Genomic DNA, 22,225 nt, shown 5'->3' on the forward strand with positions numbered 1-22,225 from the left:
ATCATAAGTTGCTCCAGTATCTACCATTGCACGAGCAAACTTGTTATTGATGGTAAGATCTACGTATTGATTGCCATTCTCAGTAGGTTGATAGCTTGCTTTGTGACAACACCACATAATCCGATCATACCCAACTGCAATATTGATCTTGGCCTCGTCATCCCTCACTTTGTCATGCCTGAAGTAGTTCTCGAAGTGCCAAAGGATGTTTTCCACTTCTTGTGCATCACAAACACCTTTGAACACCGGGGGTTTGGGAGCCTCGATATTGACCTCCCTTGTCACCACAATATTGTTGGATGCCTAAGTCAGGCCAGCATCGACATGCTCCTCTAGTAACTTTATCTTTGCCTTCATAGCATCAATAATATTCAAAGCCTCCATGAGTCTGCACTCTAAGGCAGTGATGGTTTGCCTTAGTTCACTCTTGGTTTGTGTCGTCCCTCTAAGTCATTTCGGATACTCTCAATGTTTTCAAGAGTGTGTCCCTCGAAAACGCTAAGGGTGACTTCCATCTTACCCAAGTATTGGCTAAAGATCTTCACAACGTCCATCCCCGTGTTCATCTTCATCACCCACTCTTTACCGAGCGAGACGTCCTCGGTTGGAACCTCCCGGCTCTTGTTGGTGGCATTACTCTTCTTGTTACGACCCTTCTTGCCAACAGTATCTTGGATGACGTTGGCTTAGGTGTTGGTAGCATTAATTTCTCCGTAGTTCGTCATTCCATTAGTTGTAACCTTTGATCTAATACCGCTTTATCACATCCTTAGTCATTACATAAGTACCCGTGCGGCACTTGACAACTCGCGCACGATCTTGCACAACTTGCTCACTTTCTTGCTATGCCAAGTTAGCCTTACTACACTCAAGATCGCTAAAAGAATGTTAGAAAGAACACAAGAGAATTGTTAAAGAAAGCTTTGTATTAGAGAGAACTTGAATTGTTTGCTTGATGAATTATAAATGAATGGCCCCCTTTATATACTAGTTTCACAGGGGCTAGTGTGTAAACATTAATTGTAGCACAAGTCCTTAATATTTACAAGATAAGGGGTCCTTAATATTTACAAGATAAGGTCTTTCTCTATAATTCTCTACAAATCTAGAAAATTCTAAGGAATTTCCTAGCAAATCCACAGGAATCTAGGGTATTTCAAAGGAAGTGTCCATACTTCTCTAGAATCTTCTCACAAATGCTAGATTTCCTCCGATGTAAGCTTCCAAATAGCATTAATATATGCCAAATGGTATTTATGCAGCATAATGGCATGGCGGGTCATTACATAACAATCAAAACCCTTCTTCTCGTTCAGTTTTTTGTGGGCTTCTTCTGGGTTTAATCAAAAAATGATCTTGGGACGAGATTTTTTATTTCTTTATGTGAGAAGCAATTGCAATTGAATGTTTAAAAGTGGTGAATGAAGAGATTAGAAATAGCAGTAGTCCTCTCTAAATTGTAGTAAAATATAGAGAGGAAACAATAAAGTCTTCAACTCGATCTCACCGAAAAATATGGAGAATGCCGGGGCTAATTTCCGACCAATTTATTAGTAATAAAATTGGATGAAAGAAAAAGAAAAGTAAGAAAACAAGATAAAAGAAAAAAATAGAAAATAGTACTATAATATAAAAATAAAATTTCACCATTCTCTCTCTTTCTCACTCTCCCAAGGAGGGTGACATAAACTCTCTTCTGCTACATCAACACTAAGAGTATACTATTCCATTTGAAAATAGTTATTGAGTAATATAATCCCCATAAATATAATGTATATAGTTAGAAATCCAGGTTAGGGGTACTTATGCAACATGTTATAAAACAATAAAAGAAGAAGAAGAGTATTGCGGAGAAAACTAAAGAGAGAGGGAGAGAATTTTTATTGATTTTGGGATGAATTACAATGGAATATAACCCTCTATTTATAGGGGGAAAATGACTTAGCCACCAAGTAATAAACCCTAAAATCTCTCTATAATATAGACATTCACCATAAATAAAATACTATTTATAACACCCCCCTTGAATGTCTATTAAACAGATAATGTGCCTCGTTAAAACCTTAACTAGAATAAAACCTACTGGGAAAAAATTATTGTGACACATATCTGATAATACGCATTTTGGTTGCCTTGTTAAAAACCTTGTAAGAAAAAATAATACAATGTGTATTAACTCCCCCTGGTGAGAGCATCAATTCACATCCTTGAGCTTTCACATTCCAATCATGTGAATCATCTTCAAAATACCGTTGGTAGAAATTTGATAAATAAATCAACCATATTAACTTGAATGAATATGTTGCACCTTAAAATCATTCCCGATAGAGATGAATTGTCTTCATATGATCTTGTTGGAATCGTCATTTTAATATCATCACATAGGGGGAAAAACTCATGCTATCATATTATCATGTATATAATTATATCAGGACACATTTGTACACAAATTGCATTGAAGATGCGCTACTTCAAGATCAAGAATTGTATATGCTTTAAGCAATTTAAATCTTTTGGGGATTGTCATATAAGTATAGTCAAATAAGTAATTTAAATAGACTTTAGATGCATATCAACTTTTCGAGTCATGCTAAACATATAAGATAAATAAAAATGATTTCACACACCATTGACTTTATAATTTCAAGTGTTTGAACCACATGTCCAAAACAACATGTCTTTCATATGAAACCAATTCTACTTGAATTGTTTCTCTATACTTAAGATGCTCATATATATATTTAGCACTATCATAGATGTTGTCGACAAACATTTGATATCGGTTCCAACCTCCTTATTTTTCATAAAGACATAACATAGAGATATCTTCATTCATATATTCAGGTACCTGAATCTCTCATGAGATTTTATGAACCGTTATGTCATATGATCTTCTAGATCACTTGCCTCCTTATTATGATCATAGCTCGTCTTCTCTATCAAGAATTTTATTTGAAACTGATTTGTCTATACGCTTTAAGCGTATCATAGACTTTGTCATTCTAGAACTTATTCTAATAGGAGCATTTGTAGTGAGAATGTAGTTACTTTCTTTGGGTCAACAAATGCGTCTAGTATGCTTTGCTATATATTGCAGATGAATTATTTTTTTATGAACTTCAAGTTCATATTATCTTATTCGAGGATCTAGATGTAGAAATGATAATTCATTCCACACAACTTTTTCTCAAATGTTTATCATGTCTCTCCCTCATGTTAGAAAAACTAACTTGTTTCCTCAACTTTGAGAACTCATATTTGTGCGTTATGGTGTTAATCAAAATATATACCGTACATCAATAATAATAAGATGGAATTATTTGGTTCATGACCCCGAACCACCTGTGAGGGGAGAATGTAATATATTTTCGTATATAACGTATATCAAACTGATATACATAATTTTGTTCTCATAAGCAATAGTTTAGCTATTAAGTGGAGGCACTCGATAAATCATTTTGCTAAACTAGCTGTGATAAAACCAACTTATCAAGATAAACTGTCTTGAATAGAAAATATGAAAAATATGCTCGAAATTAAATTAATGAGCAAGTTACCTCGCAAACACCAGTCATGTTGTGAGTTAATAATAATCGCACATGTAACCAACTCATAGATGCATCTTATGTGGTATACATGACAGGTGAATGAGTTCATATTCACCTTTGATATTTCCAGCATTCACGAGATTCAATCCCAACTTTAGTTGGTCTATTAATTAGTAAGAACAAGCAACATAAGAGAATTCTTAAAGAACTTTCTAGTTTTTTAATATTTACCCATGTGATTTTTTATTTTATTTTTTGATACATCATACTTAAATTAACATGACTAAACCAATTATGCTAGCTGAATAAATTTTTAATATTGATAAACTTCAAGTTTACACCATGACGTGTGCAATTATGAATAAACTCCAAGTTTATTATGATATGAGTTTTTATATCAATAAACTTCTACTTTATTGTGACATTTTTTTTGTTTGTGTAGTACAAACTGGAGAACAAAGCGGGTAGCTTTTCACATACACGTCGCCCCAATACAAGTTGTATATATATATATATATATATTAAATCTTTACTTTATTTATAGTTTCAATATAACCAATCGCTTCACGAATTTAGAAACTAAATAAGTTTCTTTGAGACTTACGATAACATAATGCCTTATTGATAATTAATTTTGTTTCTCTAAAATAGTAATAACTGGCTTTTCCAGAGCTCTCAATTAATTTTGTACTACCACATATTCATCAACATCCATATGATGAATATCTATTTTAAAGAGAAAGTTATACCACTATGGTTATGGTCAAAATTATATGCAAGATCTGTTTCTTGCATTACCGTTGTCTTTTAATAATCACATTACCAAAATATTTTGGTATACAATAAGTACGTGATCAATGATCATTTATGCCATAATAATAACATTATTTTCTCATTTCCTCTCAAACCTCCTTCTAGAGGTGAGTGTGGTATATACTACTAGCACGCTCATATTCTTCCAATAATGAATATGTATTCATAAATCACATATTGTCACATTTACATCATGAATGTACCATAATCATCTATATGTGCTTTACAAAATCTCATGTCAAATCGATGACAAATATTACTTTCACAAAGTGAAGGATTATTTTGAGAATCTTTATTGTTCTCATTACCACAATGATGACGATTATAATTTCGTATATTGTCACGTCCACATCCATTGATACATTCATAGTAATAATTTTGTGTTCTTTCAGACGTATCACATACTACTATCACATTCTCTTAAAGGAACGAGAATGAAGCAAATTCAATGGGACGTGTTTCCACTTCTTGTGCTCATAATTATACATGAATTTGATCATGGCAAGATATAGAAATTTTACCACTTCGTGTGGTTCTAATTTCTTACAAACTCTATTAAAGTTATAATCAAATTTTTTTGTTTTTACTTGTATTTAAAATCAAATTATAGAATGTTAAGAATTTAAAAGAGAAAAATAAAGTAAAATACTTACCTTAAATCCAAAATTTAATCATGAAGTGAGTTCCTGGAACAATTGACAACCATTATGCTCAATCCCAATGCTTCTACTCAATTGGTTAGAGTATCGTACTGATAACGTGTTATAAAACAATAAAGGAAGAAAAAGAGTATTGCAGAGAAAAGTAAAAAGGGGTAATTCTTATTGATTTTGGGATGAATTATAATAGAATAGAACTCCTCTATTTATAGGAAAAAAGTTACTTAACCACCAAATAATAAATCCTAAATTTTATTTAGAACATAGATATTTATCATAAATAAAATACTATTTATAACAAAACGAAAGTTATTTTGAAATTTAACAACAATCCAACTCAGATTTTAACTAATACTTAAATAAATATCCGAATGAAAATAGGAAAAGACTAATTACTTCGTATTTTATTATTTTCTCATTGGCTATTCATATTTTAAACCTAACAAGCAGTCAGTTTAATAAAAACTTCGAATACATGTGTGATATTACTCAGCTTCACAGTTTCTAAGAGGCGTTACAAAACAGTCTCAGCAACTCAGAAAAAGGCCAAAAAAGCACCGAATTGAATTGAAGAGAAAAAGAGAGAGTGAAGCAAAGAGGAAGAAGAGAGCAAAGAGGAGCGATGGTAGGAGAAGAGAAGAGGCATCAGATGATGCAAAACCTATTCGGAGACCAATCCGAAGAGGAAGAAGAAGAAGAGGAGGAGGTTGAATCCGAACATGAATCAAACCGTCAACCCGATTACGCTTCGGTTCGAATTTTTTTTATCTCAATCCCCTCTTTTGATTCATCAACTTCTTCTTTTTTTTAAAATTTTTGTTAATTAATTAATGTGATATGGTTTTGTTTGATTTTTCGCTGAAGTGTTAATTTGGCCCTAATTGGTCATCGTTTATATTTATTGTTTAACGTGTAGAAGAATGATTTCAAGCTGATTTAATCCAATTTGCTACTCCCTTCATTTCAATTGGTCATCGTGTATATTTATTCTGAACCTATTTGAGGAACACAAGAATTTAAGAAATAAAGAAATACTTTTAAAACTTGTGGTTTAAAAATTCCGTTGGCTATAAGACTTCAGATATAAAAGTTTGTTGTTATGGATAAAATGGGTAGGTTCAGTAAAATTATTTCCAAATTTAGATGTTCTTTTTGGAACGGACTAAAAAGGAAATAAGGTCACGATAAATGGTAATGGAGGGAGTACTTTTTCTAGCAAAAAAGCAAGAAAGAGAGTCTTGATGAGTTGTGGTCCTATTTAGTTAATATTTTTGAATGTGTGTAGTCAGCTCAGTGGTCTGAACAAAATGGCTTGTTCTATGGCATGCCATCAGAGTGAATGTTGAAATGTATGCTACTTTCAAGATAAATTTGGATTTCTTATGAATCAGTACGTATAAGTAATCCTATTTAAAAAATGAGGACTAGGGAACACTTTTTGTATCGTCATTGGTATATGCATTGGCATTATTTGTAATTTGTAGCATATGAATATTTGTTTGGACATAGTAGTTTAGTTTTCTTTGATTTTTTTGATTTTTTAAATTCTGTCTTACACCCTCTACTTGATGATGTCACTTGAAGTGATCTGACATGATATGTGTTATTGTATTGGTCAAAAGAAAAGAAAGCTTCAGAATTTCAATCGATGTAAGCTTTGCTTCTTGGGAATTGGAATTCACATTCTTCATTCTTATTTATGTCTGGTTACATAAACATTTCGGACTTTGAAACTGTTCTTGTGCGAATATTTCGTCTTCAGGATGATGGGGATGGAGGGCTAGAGCCAGAAGGAGAAGGTGAAGCCGATGTTGAAGGTGAAGGAGAAGTAGAAGTGGAAGGCCAAGGGGAGGCTGAGATGGAGAGTGAAGGTGAAATGCAAGATGTTGATCCTGGTCACGGTGAGAGTGAGGGTGAAAGAGATCAGAGTTCTCAGGAAATAGAGGTTGGTGATCAGAAGGTAGAAAGTGAAGGAAGAGACTCAGAGAGTGATGAAAAAGAAGAATATGGTCAAAGAGTAGTGACTAGTAGAAGGAGGGAAGTAATTGACAGTGAATCAGAAAGATCTGAGGAAAACCGATTTGGTGACAATGAAGACGAGGAAGTAAATCAAGCAAGAAGTCCAAGGTAATTGGTTGCCTGTTCCTTCCTTTCTCCACTTTTTTTTTTCCTTCCCCTTTTCTTCCAGATGTTTTTTTGCTTTGGAGAATGTACAGACATGTTCTGGTCTCTTTCATCACCAGCCCATGGTTAATGTTGTTGATCATTTGGATGGTAAAGTGTGCCCACTCTCTTTACTCTCATTACTTGAGTACATGTACTGGCAGAATGCTGTTTTACTTTGCGTGCTAATCAAACTTTTATACTCCCAAGGATCTGGTGCGTACAAGGTGCATGCTTGAGACAACAAAACTCGAATTGCTTGGAAAGAAAATGGAATTGCTTGCATTTTTGGCTCGTTATAGGAGCTTTTTGTGAAGTCTTACTATCTCAATTGTGTATATGTTCAATGTGACAAGGAGTGTGCAATTTTGCTAAAAGTTATTTTTGAAAGGGAACCACTAGATTGAAAGAAAAGGTATCTAGGATAATGGCACCGACAATAGTTTTCTCGATCTCTCTCCGTCCTTTTGTGATTCTAAATCCAATGACGAGTCCTAACAAAGTTGAGTTTCCACACTACCATGCATGGAACGGAATTTCATCTAAACAAAATATTTGATCTTGCCTTCTCTTCATATTTGTACATTAGTCATGATTTGTCTCTTGAACTTTCTACGCCTTAATTCTATCCTGCAACCTCTGTTCACACTTTTTCTTAGTCTACTTATCTGTGAAAGTCCTAACAAATTAAAGTTGCTTGTGCTCATACCTGAGCATTTTAATCCAGTTTGCGTCCCTTAAGCCATAGGAATGAAGAGGGAAAACTGCCAAACCACCTTAACCATTAAATTAACTGGAAAAGCCTGGATCCTAATGGTTTCTCCACGGGTTGAGTGGTTCCCAAGAGGGTTTGAGTAACTGGTGTAGAACTTCAGTTTGGCGTTTAGAATTCAAGAACTACAACACCTATATGTACACGATAAAGGTTCTCAAGAACTATAGTCTTGCAAGTTTAACAGTTTGCAATAACCTTTGTTTTATTTCTCAAGCGTATGGGTTCCAAATTTTAAGTTTGTAAGACATCTGGACAGATTATCTGCTTATTCCATTTGGAGTTGGCACATCAATTACTTTTAGGCAATCTACTTGATTGATGACAACTACATGTTGGCAGATTGTGCGTGAGTTTATCCGTTGTAAATCCTTCATATCACTCAGATATATTATCACATACGTGGACCAATTGTAAAAAAACCCAGACACATCGTAAAAGGTTTGGTTACATAAGTTGGTCAGTGGAATTTTGATTTCTTATTGTGGAGGAAAGGAATTATTTTTTGATGTTGTTTTGTTGCATCCAAAAGATTTTGAACACAGTGATTTTTTGTTTTGCAGTAGGTCCCCTGGGGAAGAGAAAGATGAGGCTCACATATCCTCTGCCCCAGAAATTCGTGACGTGTTTGGGGATTCAGAGGACGAAGAAGAGGCTGATTATGTTGTTCAGGATCAAATTGACGAGGAGCAAAATGTTTGTATAAGTGCTAAATGAGCGGTGCTCTTCAACTTCAGTTCTTCTGTGGTACCACTTATGAGTTTAATTTTTTTTTTTCCACTGCAGATATCCCCTATGGAAGAAGAAACTAGCTATGGGAAAGTTAGGCCAGAAGATATTATACCCGAAGATGATGGCGGATACGAGTCTGAAGAAGAGCAAGTGGAATCTAAAACTAAGGAAAAACCAGTTGGGCCCCCATTAGAGCTGGAGATTCCATTGCGTCCACCTCCAGCTTATTCAGATAAGGTCAGTATTCTTTCTTGTTACTTCTAACCTAATTCAGAACTTTTTTTCATGTTTATTCCTTCTATTTTTCCCTTTTGGTTGCATCAGTTTGCAGCTCAATTTTGAAAGAACAATAAGAAATGAAAAATCATTTTAATCGGCACAGGTACCGAGTAACTTTGTCCACCAAGGCCTAAACAGATTGGAAGAAATAACCTAAATAACCTAATGTTGCCTGGCACCTCATGGTTCTCCACCACTTCATTGACCACTAGGCTGCACTCTTGGGTGCTGCTTACAGAAAGTTTCAAACTGCAAAATTCTGTATTTCTACGACTTAACTTGGTTGATATTGCTCAGTGGTTGCAGTTTTTTCTATGATGCTCTTGGCAGTTTACCCCACTAGTGGATTTTATTGGATTGTTGTTGTTGCTCTTGGTAGTTTACATTTACCGATTAGCTTTAGAGAAGCTTGTTTCATCTTTTCCGTGAAGGTTCAGAAGTCCAGTCAACTTAAATTTGTAGGACCATTTTTGCAGACTGTATTGCACAAAGTTTCCTTGAATCATTCATATCTAGACTTACTAGTGAAACACACGTCTTTTATATTTCTCACTACATCATTACCATCAGCATCTTCTAATTCTATCATCTGTGATAGAGAAGGGTTCCTTTTGTCGATTTATAGTTTCTGATAACCAAAGAGGCCATGTATTATATGTTTTTCTTTCACTCTGAAATTTGAGGATCAAAGAACGTTTCCACACCTTTACCTCATTTGAGTTTTAGACGATCTTTTGATAAGTCAATTGAGTGGTAGACATGAAGTTGTTCTCACTTTTCGTTTTATGGGAAGTGGTAGACATGATTAGTCTTTTTATCCCTCATTTTGTAAGAGATTCAGTGGGCTTGAAGTTATCAAAAGCTTGACCAGAGAACGAATGATTAGGAGGAATCATTGTGTTTAAAGGATGAGAATAGACTAGACACTGGAAAGACTTTTTGCAAATACCGGACCTTAATGCAAGTTTAACAACAACAACAACTAAGTCTTCGTCACAGCTTAGTCTTTGGTTGTAAAGCTAATAGTTTATTTTCCTTCCATATGTAAGCATCCAATTTATCACATGGATTCTTTATATCCAAGGATGTTATATCATGGCTTATCCTCTGAGAACCTTAAACAGATTTTAAGTTTTTATTGGGAAAAGAACTTTCAATCGGACTAAACTCTGGTCCAGTTATTTCTTTTACACAAGCAAATTCAGTTGATCCATTTGATGCTATGGCTCATGTGGGGGTTGTCAAATATTTAAAACTTCATTCATACTGGTCAGTGTTGTCGCTGCCTTTTCTATCAACCACTGGAACCTTTAATGATTGAAAAAAGTTTTACTCGTTGACTTTCTTATAATGCAGATGAACTTGATCAAGGTTTCTAACATAATGGGCATTGATCCTAAGCCCTTTGATCCTGAGACATATGTTGAAGAGGACGTCTTTGTGACTGATGAATCTGGATCTAAGAAACGCATCAGCTTAGTTAACAACATTGTTCGATGGAGGAAAGTTAAAAAGCCCGATGGAACAACAACTGTAAGTGAAGTTTAATTAACTTGGTTGTATCTATATGCCTGGCATGGATCAGAAAAGCAGCTCTATGTCTGATTTTCCTAATGAAATAAGCAAGTTTATTCCTTTTCACCTTTTGCACTCTTTGATTCATCAGATATTAATTTAAGCTTTTAAGATCGTTGGCATGGCGTTGTCTGATGCTGATAGGGGACATATTTCTATAAGAAAAAAGGAAAATTTTGTAGTTCTGAAGTTATTCTACGTAATTCACCTCATTACAAAAGTCTATTCACTTAATTAAAGAAATTAAAAATCATAGTGGTGTTATTCCTTGATTATAGGAACTGAATCAAACAATTGGGGAGAAGAAAACATGAATAATGACAAGGGAAAGGGAAAAAAGAAAACAGACCAGAAGATGACGTTTCTGTGACAGAAGAATCTGCAACTAATACGCGATTTAGCTTAGTTAATAACATTGTCTGATGGAGGGAAGTTAAAAACCCTGGCAAAATATGCAAGTGAATTTTTGAATAAACTTCGTTATATTTATATGCTGTGGTGTGGTTTCAGAAAATCAGATCATGTCTCTGGGTGTCCTGATGAAATAAGCAACTTTACGCTTGTTTATGTTGCACAGCTTGATTCAGTAGATATTTCTGTAAGTTAAGCTCATCCGCATGGTGTTGGCTGGTAATTTTTTCTTTTACGAAAAAGGAAAATTTTGTTTTTCTGAAGTTCCACATAATTAAAACAATAAAAATGTTAGTGGAAGGAAGGATGAATAATGACAAGGGAAAAGGGAAAAGGGAAAAAAAGAAGAAAAGAAACAGAAGACATAAGGTACATCAAATGAACATGAAATCAAGAAAAGGCGGTAAGTTATCTTCTAAAAAAATTAGTAGGCTATCTTGGCTTTAATATTTTTTCTGTGCTGTCAAATATTGCTGATGTTTATTTTGGAATAACTCAAATGGCTGGACAGCTTGTTCGTTATTTATCTCATTGGTGTAACTTTGTGATCACTTTAATATTGCATGTGAGTTTGGATTCAAAGATCAATGAGAAAAATTCTCATTCATTTAGCATTTCTCCGTACACACTGAAATCTGAATGAATGTTTCTATATGTAGGTAGAAAGCAATGCACGCTTTGTGGAGTGGTCTGATGGCAGTGTACAATTAATGATTGGAAATGAAGTTCTGGACATGTCTGTGCAAGATGCCCAGCATGATCAAGCACACCTGTTTCTTAGACATGGAAAGGTGAAATCTCATGTCTGTTGTCACTTGTCATATGTGATGCACAATCCTAGTAACCGGGGATGGGAATTTCAGGGAACATAGTGATCCTTCATCAAAACAGCAGATATACACTCGCAGCTTCACAAAAAGAAAGAAGAACTTGTAATAGTTTAGCCCTATGAGGTTCTCACAAGTTGTTTTTAATCAGTGGATGATTTGTAGGAGATTAAAATACGCAGGAGTAGTAATTTTTACTCCGTATTAGTTAGGAAATTGTACCCTGGACTTCATAAATAATAGGATTAGTAATTGGCAGATATCTGGATTCTGGACTGTCTTGCTGGGCTTGGGGGGGGGGGGGTTGTAAGTAGATTATGAGGTTTAAAATCAAAATGAATATTTATTCCTCTAGCATCAACAAGTTAAGCAAACACTCTCTGCCCATCTCTGTCCTTCCTCCTCCTGTCAAACCTAGCAGCAGACAGTAACCATCTTTTCCCCGCTCCATTCTGCTGTACTGGTCCGACTCTGGTGACTTTCCTCAACCCCAGTTCTCTCTTCCCTCCTTCCCCACCTTCCTCGTCCCTGTTCTCTCTTCCCTCCTTCCCTACCTGGTTGTCTCTTTATCCGTCCGCAGATTCCTTCCCTCCCAGATTGCATATCTTTCCTTCACCATCGGAAGGCTCCTTTCCTCTTTACTTTTTTGCGAGGTCAGTCCCTCAACCTGTGATTTTTATCCCTTTTGGAGGAAGCTTGGCTGCATGTCTCGCCGTTTCATTCCTTCCCAATTTATGGGCTTTTTCTATTTCGGATGTGTTGGATATCATTCAATTATTTTTTTCTTCTATACAGCTTACACGACTTTGAAGAATTTACAGCCATTTAACTATTCAAATTTAAAACTCTGATAGTAATTTTTTTCTCTTTCAAACTAACTCGCACCCAATACATTAATACTTCTTTCAGTACCAACTAATAGTGTAAAGAAAATGTACGTTGGGAACTCAACCTTAAAAGCTAGCTCATGAAGTGAAAATTGTCCAAGTTCATGCAAGGAGACAACAATTTAATGTGGAACACTCTAACACCTCGTTGCTGGCCAAGATTGGACATCTGGAGTGAGTAACATTACATGGAGCTAAACTATTCCCCTAAGGCTTTGGTCTAGTGGTAAGAGCAGTGCGTGATGTTGTAGGTTAGGCACACATCACGGTTTTGAACCCTGTCATAGTCCTGGTATTTAAATGGAGAAGGGTAGGGCAGGCTCATTGTCCCCCGAGTTTTAAACCATGCATCACTGTCCCTTCGGGTTTTCTCGATCAATAAGCTGCCGAGTTTTAATCCGTGCATCACTGTCCCTTCGGGTTTTCTCGGTCAATAAAAAACTTGGGGTGCAGTATTGAGCATGGTTAAGCTTAGGTACCATGTAAAGAAGATTGACCTTTGCCTAACTCAATCTCAAAAGCTAGCCATGAGATGAGGACTGTCCATATGAGGAAATTACAGCCCATTCCCTCAACCAATGTGGGTAAAATGTTTAATTTATATGTCAAAGTAACATCTTAAACTTTGTCTCCATTCACATACTGTGATGTGAAAAGGATGGAATGGGTACTTTTTCTGGGTCAACAATTTTAATATTTTTTCCTTCCATTATTTGCTGTACTTCTCGTATAGGAAAAAGGCCTGAAGTTGCTGCAAGTTTCTCCAGGGAAATATGATGGATGTTGCCTGACTATCGAAAGGTCTTAAAGAAACATGTTGAATTTTGATGACCGTTGTCAAATTTATGGCGAAAATACAACGTTAGTTGGTTCGGTAATCAATTGGTTAAAGTACTTGATGCAACTTTTGAACGCAAAAGATGGAACTGCGCCAAGGGAATTTGAGTAGTAAAATTTTCTCATATTTCAAATTAAATGCCCAATTGAGCTACAGAGTGGATATCCCATTTTAATTCAATTCCCTTGTCAATGGATTCTGGTCCTGTCATCTCCTGCATTCCACAAACAAGACTTACTTCTTGGTGCTGTTGTACTTTTAATCAGTGGCCCCATCATGCTACTTTATTTTCAATGAAGACTACCATTTAGATGTTTTGGCTAGCTATGGTGTTCATTTGCTAGTTATCAATTGATTTTTTTATTTTTTTGCTATTGCTTTGTCCTATTAAAGATTAAGTGAATCAGAAGCTGAAGGCTATTCCAATACCAGTGAGGTAGTATTAAGTGTGAGATCAGCCTACATACTCATTGAGATTAGGTTGACGCCTATGACGTGCAAATATAAGCATTTGCTGCAATTGATCTTTGATGATCATATTTAGATTGAATACAGTTTACTTTTTCGTCTTCAATACAAAAGTCTATGTAATTTATGACGTTTATTACCCAGTGATCCTTAGCATAAACACCTAACTCGCAGGGAATACTACAATCACAAGGGAGAATTTTAAGAAAGATGAGGTTTATGCCTTCATCCTTGACATCAAACTCTCACCGTCTATTGACTGCCCTTGTTGATTCGCGTCATAAGAAGGTATACAAAGTGAAGAACTGTTTCACTGACATTGACCCTGAGAGGGAGAAAGAGCAAAAGGAGAAGGTAAAATTGATGAGTAATGGATTATGCTTTGCTTTTGTCATGTTATAGCTGGTAAGTTGACTTTGACATTCATTTTGTCTATGAAGGCTGAAAGCCAAACAATCAGAGCAAATGTAATCCTCAACCGGAAAAAGGAGAAGGTCAGCCGTAAATACATGCCTGCTGTACGTAGGGAGCGCCAACTCTCTCCTGGTTTCTTAGAGGATGCACTTGAGGAGGTAAGGTTTTCTTATTTTCATCTACCATGCATATTGTAGGATGCAGTAGACAGTGGCATTGTGCATAGAAACCTCCTGATCCCTGCTTTCTTTGAAGTGGATGAATTATATGTTCACATCATTCAGTGTTTATATGGGTGTTGCCTTGTGGGAGACGTTAGTTGAACTACTCGGCATTCCTTAGAAGAATTGCCACTCTGATCTATCTTGATATCTGCCTATTGGAATTTTCTCTCATTATCAGGAAGAGGATACAGATTACTATGACTCTCGACGGTCTGCTGCTCGACGTCGCTTTGAAGAAGATCTAGAAATGGAAGCTCAAGCTGAGAAACGAATCATTAATGCGAAAAAGGTGCAGAAGTCCCGTAGAATTAGAGAAATTTCCCCTTATTTTCTTTGTTACTTTCTCAGCTAACATGAAGATTTTCCCCTTGTTCAGAAAGATATTCCTAGACAAACATCATTGTCTGCTTCAAAACATTCTCGGCGCCCTATTGATTTTGAAGATAGCGAGAAGGAGGAGTCGGAGTATGAAACTGAAGAGGAGGAAGAGGAAGAAGAGAGGTCTCCCCCACGTAGAAGGGATGTGCAGGAGGAGCAGGAATATGAAGAAGAGGAAGAGCGTGATCAGGGAGAGGAGGAAGAGGCATATGAAGAGTCAGAAGAGGAGGCTGAGGTAGGAAACTGATCTTCATTGTCCAGTAAATCCCATCTGAACCTTTTTGATCATGTATTGCATTTAATAAATAGGTAATTGTGAAGAGTTTAAACTTTTACTGGAAATCTTTATACTTTTGAGTGGTATTTCTTAATTTGCTAGTTTGTAAACTGTCGTGCCAGAACTGCTGTAATCTTTCCAGACACATAGGCCTTCTCATATAAACCGGTGAGATGGTTCAACCAGATGCATATAGTGTTTGACGTTGCGTGCCATTTTCCTGGGCAGCCGAGTCAGATGTTTGCTCAGTAAAATATTTTGAGGATAGTTTTATAAACATGTTAATCAGGGTAAGGATTCCTCATAGATGCTGGAGTGGCTTAGCAAGCTCTTGACCTAATGTTTGCTAGATATGCTAATGAGACTTTCAAGACCACGTGGGCTCCTTGCTGTATCCCTTGTGCAGTAAATTGGTGGCACTACAAGCTATCAGCTGCAATATCTGGTTATTTTGTGTGCTGCCAGTGTAGTAATTTTGAGATAAGATTGTCTGAAGTGTGAAACTTGTTATGTCGTATTAAATTAAATATCTAGGAGCAGGACAAAAGCTACAAGCCAAAAAGAATGACCTCTTTCCCTATTTGGAAACAATTTACCTTTATGCAATGATTTATAGGAGACACATCGCACTTCCGCTCGGGTCGAGGCTTCCACTCCGTCCTATGACGGATCAAAGAAGAGTGGGGAACCCCGGGGAACCCCTCGCTGGTTTTTGGAATTCGACATCGGGAAGTGTTTTCGCACCATCGACCGACATCGACTCATCCCAATCTTTAAGGAAGAGATTGACGATCCCAAGTTCTTTTACCCCATTTAGAAAGTCTTTTCCGCCGGACGATCCACACAAAATATATGTGCCTCATTTTACACCACAAGTTCAAAAGTCTTCTCTCTTTTCTTAAACTCCGTGCCCAGTCAAATGGGTTCACATAAATTGAAACGGAGGGAGTATTAAATTAAATATTTAGGAGCGGGACAAAAGCTACAAAGCTGCCAGCTTGATTTTGGAACAGATAATTACCTTATCTACCTTATTCTTCTAATCTTTCAAATTTTTAGTAAATGCTAATAATTGTGTTAGATTAACAGCGATAAGTGATTTTAGCTTAAAAGAACACTTATTCAAGTGCTTAAAAAGCAGTAATTCTTCGTAGAGATTTTGAAGAAATTCTCTCTTTCCTCGCTAATTTAACATATGGAATTTCAAATTGAATTTTACTTTGCTAATGAACAATAAAAGCGCACCATAGAATAATTGTACCAAACATAACTAAGGGATGGCATAGCGATAGAAGGGCTGGAGACCTGGAGGAACAACTTCGGGAACCAAGGTTCGAATCCCCACAGAGCTGACTCTAAGTGACTCTTCCTATCAGCCTTAGCATTGGTGTGTAGCAGGTACCCGATGGCTCAGTTGAGGCATACACAAGTTGGCTCGGATATTACTCTTACTAAAAAAAGAGAAAAAGAGTAACCACATCAAACTTTAATTAAGTGTTTGTATGCACCCTATGCTCTCCAAGACGCACTGCCTCCCAAAATGGGTCTTACAAGTATATCAATGATTGCGCTGGTATTTATTGTCACTGGATCCCTTTTGGTCAACAGATGGAAACTTATTTATTGATAGAGTTATATATGGACTAATTCTGCTTACATGAGCTTTGCAATGTTTGGCTGGTCCCAAACTCGGGGAAAAGAGGATTATGGTAAATAGACGGCCAGTGAAGGAAAACTGACTATTATGAATCCTCTTAATTGGGCCTGATTAGACCGAAATGGATATAAAGTATTTATATAGCCAACGCGGGACTAGTTTTGCATTGAGGCTTAATTGATTAAAATTGGTCTTGCTATTATGGACTATAAAGATGCTCTGTTATAGATGCCATTTAGAAAGTCTATATCCATTTGCTATTATGGACTATAAAGATGCTCTGTTCACTGCCTTTTTAACCGTAGAACTTTAATGGAAAAGGGATTCAGTTTTGAAGCAATACTGCAGCTTGATATCCTTAATAGCTGCTGCAGCGAATTTTGTTCGCGGTTATTATTGCATGGAAATGAGGGATATATTACCATGTGTTCTCAAGACGAGCTGTTGGATTCGTTAACCCTAGATGTCGTTAGAATGAGAAATTGTATCATGAGATTCAAGAGAAGCAACAAAACAAAGCTGGCAATTTTCATACATAAACATTTTTCGTGAAGAAGACTTTCTTTTTAAACACTAAAATCTTGGGCAAAGGTCATAATGTTACTACCGTTCAGAAGAGGACAATGCAAGATAAAGGGAAACAAATTGAAAGATGAGTTGTATCTTCCCAGGCGTTATTTCAATAGCAGAAGAAAATGGTTTTCCGGTGCTTCAGAGTTGAAACTTAAGTGTCTGTGGCATTAACAGAATCAAATCTGTTCAGTGCATCTAAGATACCGGAGTTATCAACAACAATAAATGTCCTCTTCATTTAGTTTCCTTGAGGGAATGATATGATCGGGGTTTTGATGGAGAAAAAAGAGTTTTCTGGTTTTGCGGCAATTTCCTTTTATGGACAATTGTAGGTAAATTTGTTATCAAGGGAGGAAGAATATTGGGCGATGGATGCTAGCCTTTTCATCACTGATGAGATATAAATATCTCATGAGGTGTTCCTGGTGTTGCATTTTTTTGCTGTCGCTTGTGCACATGCAACGAGGCCTTTATGGCCTGTTTCTAAAACTTTCTATTTTAAATGCGAAGGCACATTTTTCTGGAAAATAACTGGTTTTTAGAGAACTATACGCGATCAGATAGTAGCCTCTAGGAAATAGATGGTTTTCCACTTGATGTTTCTGAACCATTCCACTTTTAGAAGTCAGCATTACTTAATTTACTTGTATGAGTGAGCTCTTGGTGTCACTTCATCTATCAGATTAGGGCCTAATGCCTGGATATGAAGTTTTTGAGACGCTAGATGGCACAATAGTAAATTTGATATATCGGTTCCGTGGAGAAGTTGGTGAAATCAAAGCAAAGTGTAAACCGTTGTCAGTGCCAGCATGTGCAAATATCCATTTTGCGAGAAGTTAGTGGAGTCATGTACAATGCCTAGTTATTTGAGGCGTGGAATATCAATAAATCAACATAGATTACACGTAATGTAGGAGTTAAAAATTTACCTGTTCAGGAAAAAATATGACTTAAAACAAATGGGTAAAACGAGGTTTCTTACGAGTTGGCTATATTGATGTCCGGAATAGTTCAGCTCATATTATTTGATAAGGCAGAATACTTAAGCTCATCTCTTAATTTTTAGTGCGTTCCAATTTGGGGCTGGCTGTATGACTTCTTTTTAGGTAGTTGTTTGGTGTAGTTTTCTATGAAATTGTCTCTAATTTCCTCCTTTTTTAAAAAGTGAAAAATGTATCAAGTTCCATGTATAGAAGTTCTTGAAGTTGAAAGGCAGAACTCCAAGTTCGATGTTTCGGTTTTCTTCAACGATAATGAAGAATTTGGAGTGCTACTCAAAAATTGCCGAAATCCAAATTCTGTGCTCACCTACCAAATATCATCCTGGTTCTTTGTATATACTGCTTGCAGATTGCCACCATATCCAACTTACCAAATCGTTGCATCGCATTTACCTAAGCCAAAGACTGCAATCAATGGCAGTTTCCTTGTCAGCACATAAATTTGCCCAATCTCCACTCTTCCCTATTAGCAAAGATTTCTGCAATGACCATTGATCACCATGTGAGAGCCAGAAGAAGATGCGTGTTCAGTGTTCCGTGCTCCTATGGTCATGCCGAGGCAGCATTAGCGACATCAAAGGATGAAACAAGGGGGAGATTTCGGTGCATAAGTATAATGGAAGAAAAATGGAATCTAATTTCTAATCAAAAAAGATCTTTTCAAAAACTAAATGAAATCAATTAATTTATTAATTTTAATGGAAGATGGAAAAACATTTATGGTACTATCTTGTAATATTTTTACTGCCTTTTATATGTTTCACTCTCTTTTCTATGCAGCCTTTGTTTAAGTTCCCTTTTGAAGTTTGATTCTTCCGAGCATGATAACCATGGTCATCATGTTTGGTGATCAGTCTGTTGAGATTCAACAAATGCAACAATCAGGGAAACTCCCGGTAAAATTTGATTACTCAAGAGGGAAAACTGGAAAGGAACATAGATTACAGCGAAATCAATCTAATACTTCAACCTTCAGAACCAGAACGTCCCCCTGTTACGTGTACAAATGTGATGGATCACAGAAATATGCTTTCGACGGAGACCTTCTAGTTCTCTTTTGGAGTTCCCTATTATGGTTATAATCTTGGTTCTGTGCTGATTAACACTGTTTTGTATGCTAAATATTTAACTTGGGTTTTGATGCCATGCAGTTTGAAGAATTCACTTATCTGAAATTTGATTGTTAAAATCATTTACTTCATATCTCTCACTTTTCTTTCTTGTTTTTGTCAAAACTCATCAGGAGCCGAAGCAAAATGCTAGGGAATCAGCACCAAGTAAGCGGAAAGGGATTGAGTCGGATGAAGAATCTCCTCCAAGGAAGACGACAACTCATCGCAGAATGGCAATTGTTTATGACAGTGAGGAAGACTAAAATGTAATAGCATGGAATCTGAGACAGGTGAGTGTTGGATGTGAACCATTTTAAGCTCCCTGTATGACATGCTTCTTCTGTGATAAGATGTCAAGGCTTCTTTTGTGATGGATGTATAACATGCTGAGTTTTGTTTTCATCTTGCATATAAATGTCTCTACTCTTGAGAGCATTTTTTGCCCCATCATCTTTTCTCTTCAGCTCTACTAAATCAGAAATTTATTGCATCCATTGAAAGCTTATATGCTGAATGTTCTATTTTTCTTGTTAAATGGTTACTGGAGTTTTATATGTTACCATCTCAAAAAATAATTACTGGAGTTTATGCATAGTTGCTGACGTTTAGCTGTACCAATGAACTAGGTCAGTTTAGGAGTTTTTGGTGATATTTGTAGACTGGTTGCAATAGATTTTTGCCATTCCAAAGACTGATTGATGGTAGAATTGCAAAGTAAAAGTTGAAGAACTTGTTGATAACTTGATATTGATAATGTTTTTGGCTGCATAGTGGTCAAGTAGTTCTGGTGGTTGTAGTAGTAGTAGTAGAATTACCTATATGAATCATCATATTGGTTCTAGCATAATTCTAGTGGTATATCTGTATTTTAATATCTCTATCTGTAGCTAATATGGTTCTATACCAGAGTTAGAACGATGGTGAAATCCTGATGCTTCCTTTTCTTCGAGGGATACATCTTTTATCCACTTTTAACTAGAGTTCCTTTGAATCCTGAGTGCTAAATTCTCATCTATAAGAGAACTACCTTTGTAGTTTTCACAGAACTGCGCGCGCACCTTGTAGATTTTTCAGATTAAAGTTTGGAATGTATTCACAACCTTTCTTGATTCGGCTTTGTATTTGGCAGGCAAATTTGCACAGAAGATTGTCACAGGGTGGATGCTCGAAGTCCTGGGGACTTGAAAAGAGGCATCAAGTGCCTGAATGTTGTTCAGTTATACATCACCAACCTACCTTAGATTTATACTTTCAGATGTCTTTCTTATACTGAAGTTGCTGAAGAGCCGTAGCAGAAGTGATATTACTTTTTTTTTCTTTTTTCTTATGTTGGAATTGTTTTTTAAGATGGATATAACCTGGTTCTTATCAGCTACCTATTTATAGATGACACTTGAAACTTAGTACAGCTTGCTTTCTTTACATGTTCAGCAGTTTTTGTTCCCTGGTTTGATTCAGCAGTTATTCTGTAACCATACCAAAGAGGCAAGGAGGGTAGCAAAAGCATGCCCACCTGCTCCCTTCAGTTTCTGCTCCTTTAGTTTGCCTTCTAAAAAAGGCTGTCTTAAAATATAATGTGAAATTGCTTCAGTAAAATCTGGTAAGATTGATTTCATTCTGGCCTCAAAGAACCAACAGAGCAGCTTGAGCTTCTGTAATCTGGGATGATTGAGGTTTCCATGTGTGTCCGTAGACTGTAGGAGCATCCTCTCCTTGTGATCAAAGTCAGTTTTTCACGGCGAGTTGTTATCTAGAGTGGTTAAAGTAAAAGGTAAACGTGGGTGACACATTGATGAGGGCACTCTTTGGGGAGAAATTCAAAAATAGTCTGATTTACAAGTGGTCATTTAAAAATACCACAGTTTCAAAAGTAATCGAAATTTAGCCACTTTTCATGTAAAGATAAATTTAAACAAAAATACTGTTCAAAATCCGGAAAAATACTCAAGCATAATATACTGGAGTTTGGAGCACCGGTGCTCCAGTCTCTAGTATATTATACTGGACCCAGTAAAGTATACCGGTCCAGCATAATATGCTGGAAGTTCATACACAGGTGCACCGAACTCCAGTATATTATGCTGGACCGGTCTTTGTTGCAGCAAAATAGTGGCTATTTTTCATTGACTTGCTAAACGTTGGCTATTTTTGAATGAACAGTTCGAAAACTGGTTAGACCGTGCTATTTTTGCCACTCTTTGCTTATCCGTTATACCTTGTGATCCCTTTTTTAGCAACTATAGGAAAAGGTATCATTCTGCTGTTCTTGCCGAGGGAGTTCTGAATCAAAGGTGCCAAAAATAAAATGCGAGCTAAGTTTATAAATTAGTTTGTATTCTTAACTAAGAACGTGCTTGTAATCTATTTGGCTCTTTTCAAGATCTATAATAGGGGTGGCAAACTAGTCGGGCCGGGTCAGATATGAGCGGGTCAAAATGGGTAATACAAAAAAAAGAAGATAAATTATTCGATCCGATCCATATTTAATACGGATAAAAAATAGGTTAACCAGCGGATAATATGGATATTCATACTTTACGAGTGTAAAAGTTAAATTCATTGGTTATCCATTTTCTAAGTGAATAATATGGTTCTTATTCATATTTGATCCGTTTTT

The 22,225-nt window shown here is 36.2% G+C and overlaps 1 protein-coding gene across 2 annotated transcripts; it reads left to right on the forward strand.

Moving 5' to 3' along the window:
* Positions 1-5,509: 5,509 nt before the first annotated feature.
* On the forward strand, positions 5,510-21,011 carry LOC107763529 (protein LEO1 homolog). Of its 2 annotated transcripts, none has more exons than XM_016582014.2 (12): positions 5,510-5,771; positions 6,783-7,147; positions 8,519-8,651; positions 8,742-8,924; positions 10,323-10,499; positions 11,612-11,743; positions 14,147-14,326; positions 14,413-14,544; positions 14,789-14,899; positions 14,987-15,223; positions 19,740-19,898; positions 20,738-21,011. In XM_016582014.2, the coding sequence occupies exons 1-11, from the start codon at positions 5,643-5,645 to the stop codon at positions 19,869-19,871; spliced, it is 1,911 nt and encodes a 636-aa protein (XP_016437500.1). In that variant the 5' UTR covers positions 5,510-5,642; the 3' UTR covers positions 19,872-19,898; positions 20,738-21,011. The 2 variants fall into 2 exon arrangements, with proteins under 2 accessions (XP_016437500.1, XP_016437501.1); XM_016582015.2 differs by having other exon boundaries at positions 8,522-8,651.
* The last annotated feature ends 1,214 nt before the right edge of the window (positions 21,012-22,225 follow it).

Source organism: Nicotiana tabacum, chromosome 6 (genome assembly GCF_000715075.1).
Source record: "Nicotiana tabacum cultivar K326 chromosome 6, ASM71507v2, whole genome shotgun sequence".
NCBI lineage: Eukaryota > Viridiplantae > Streptophyta > Magnoliopsida > Solanales > Solanaceae > Nicotiana > Nicotiana tabacum.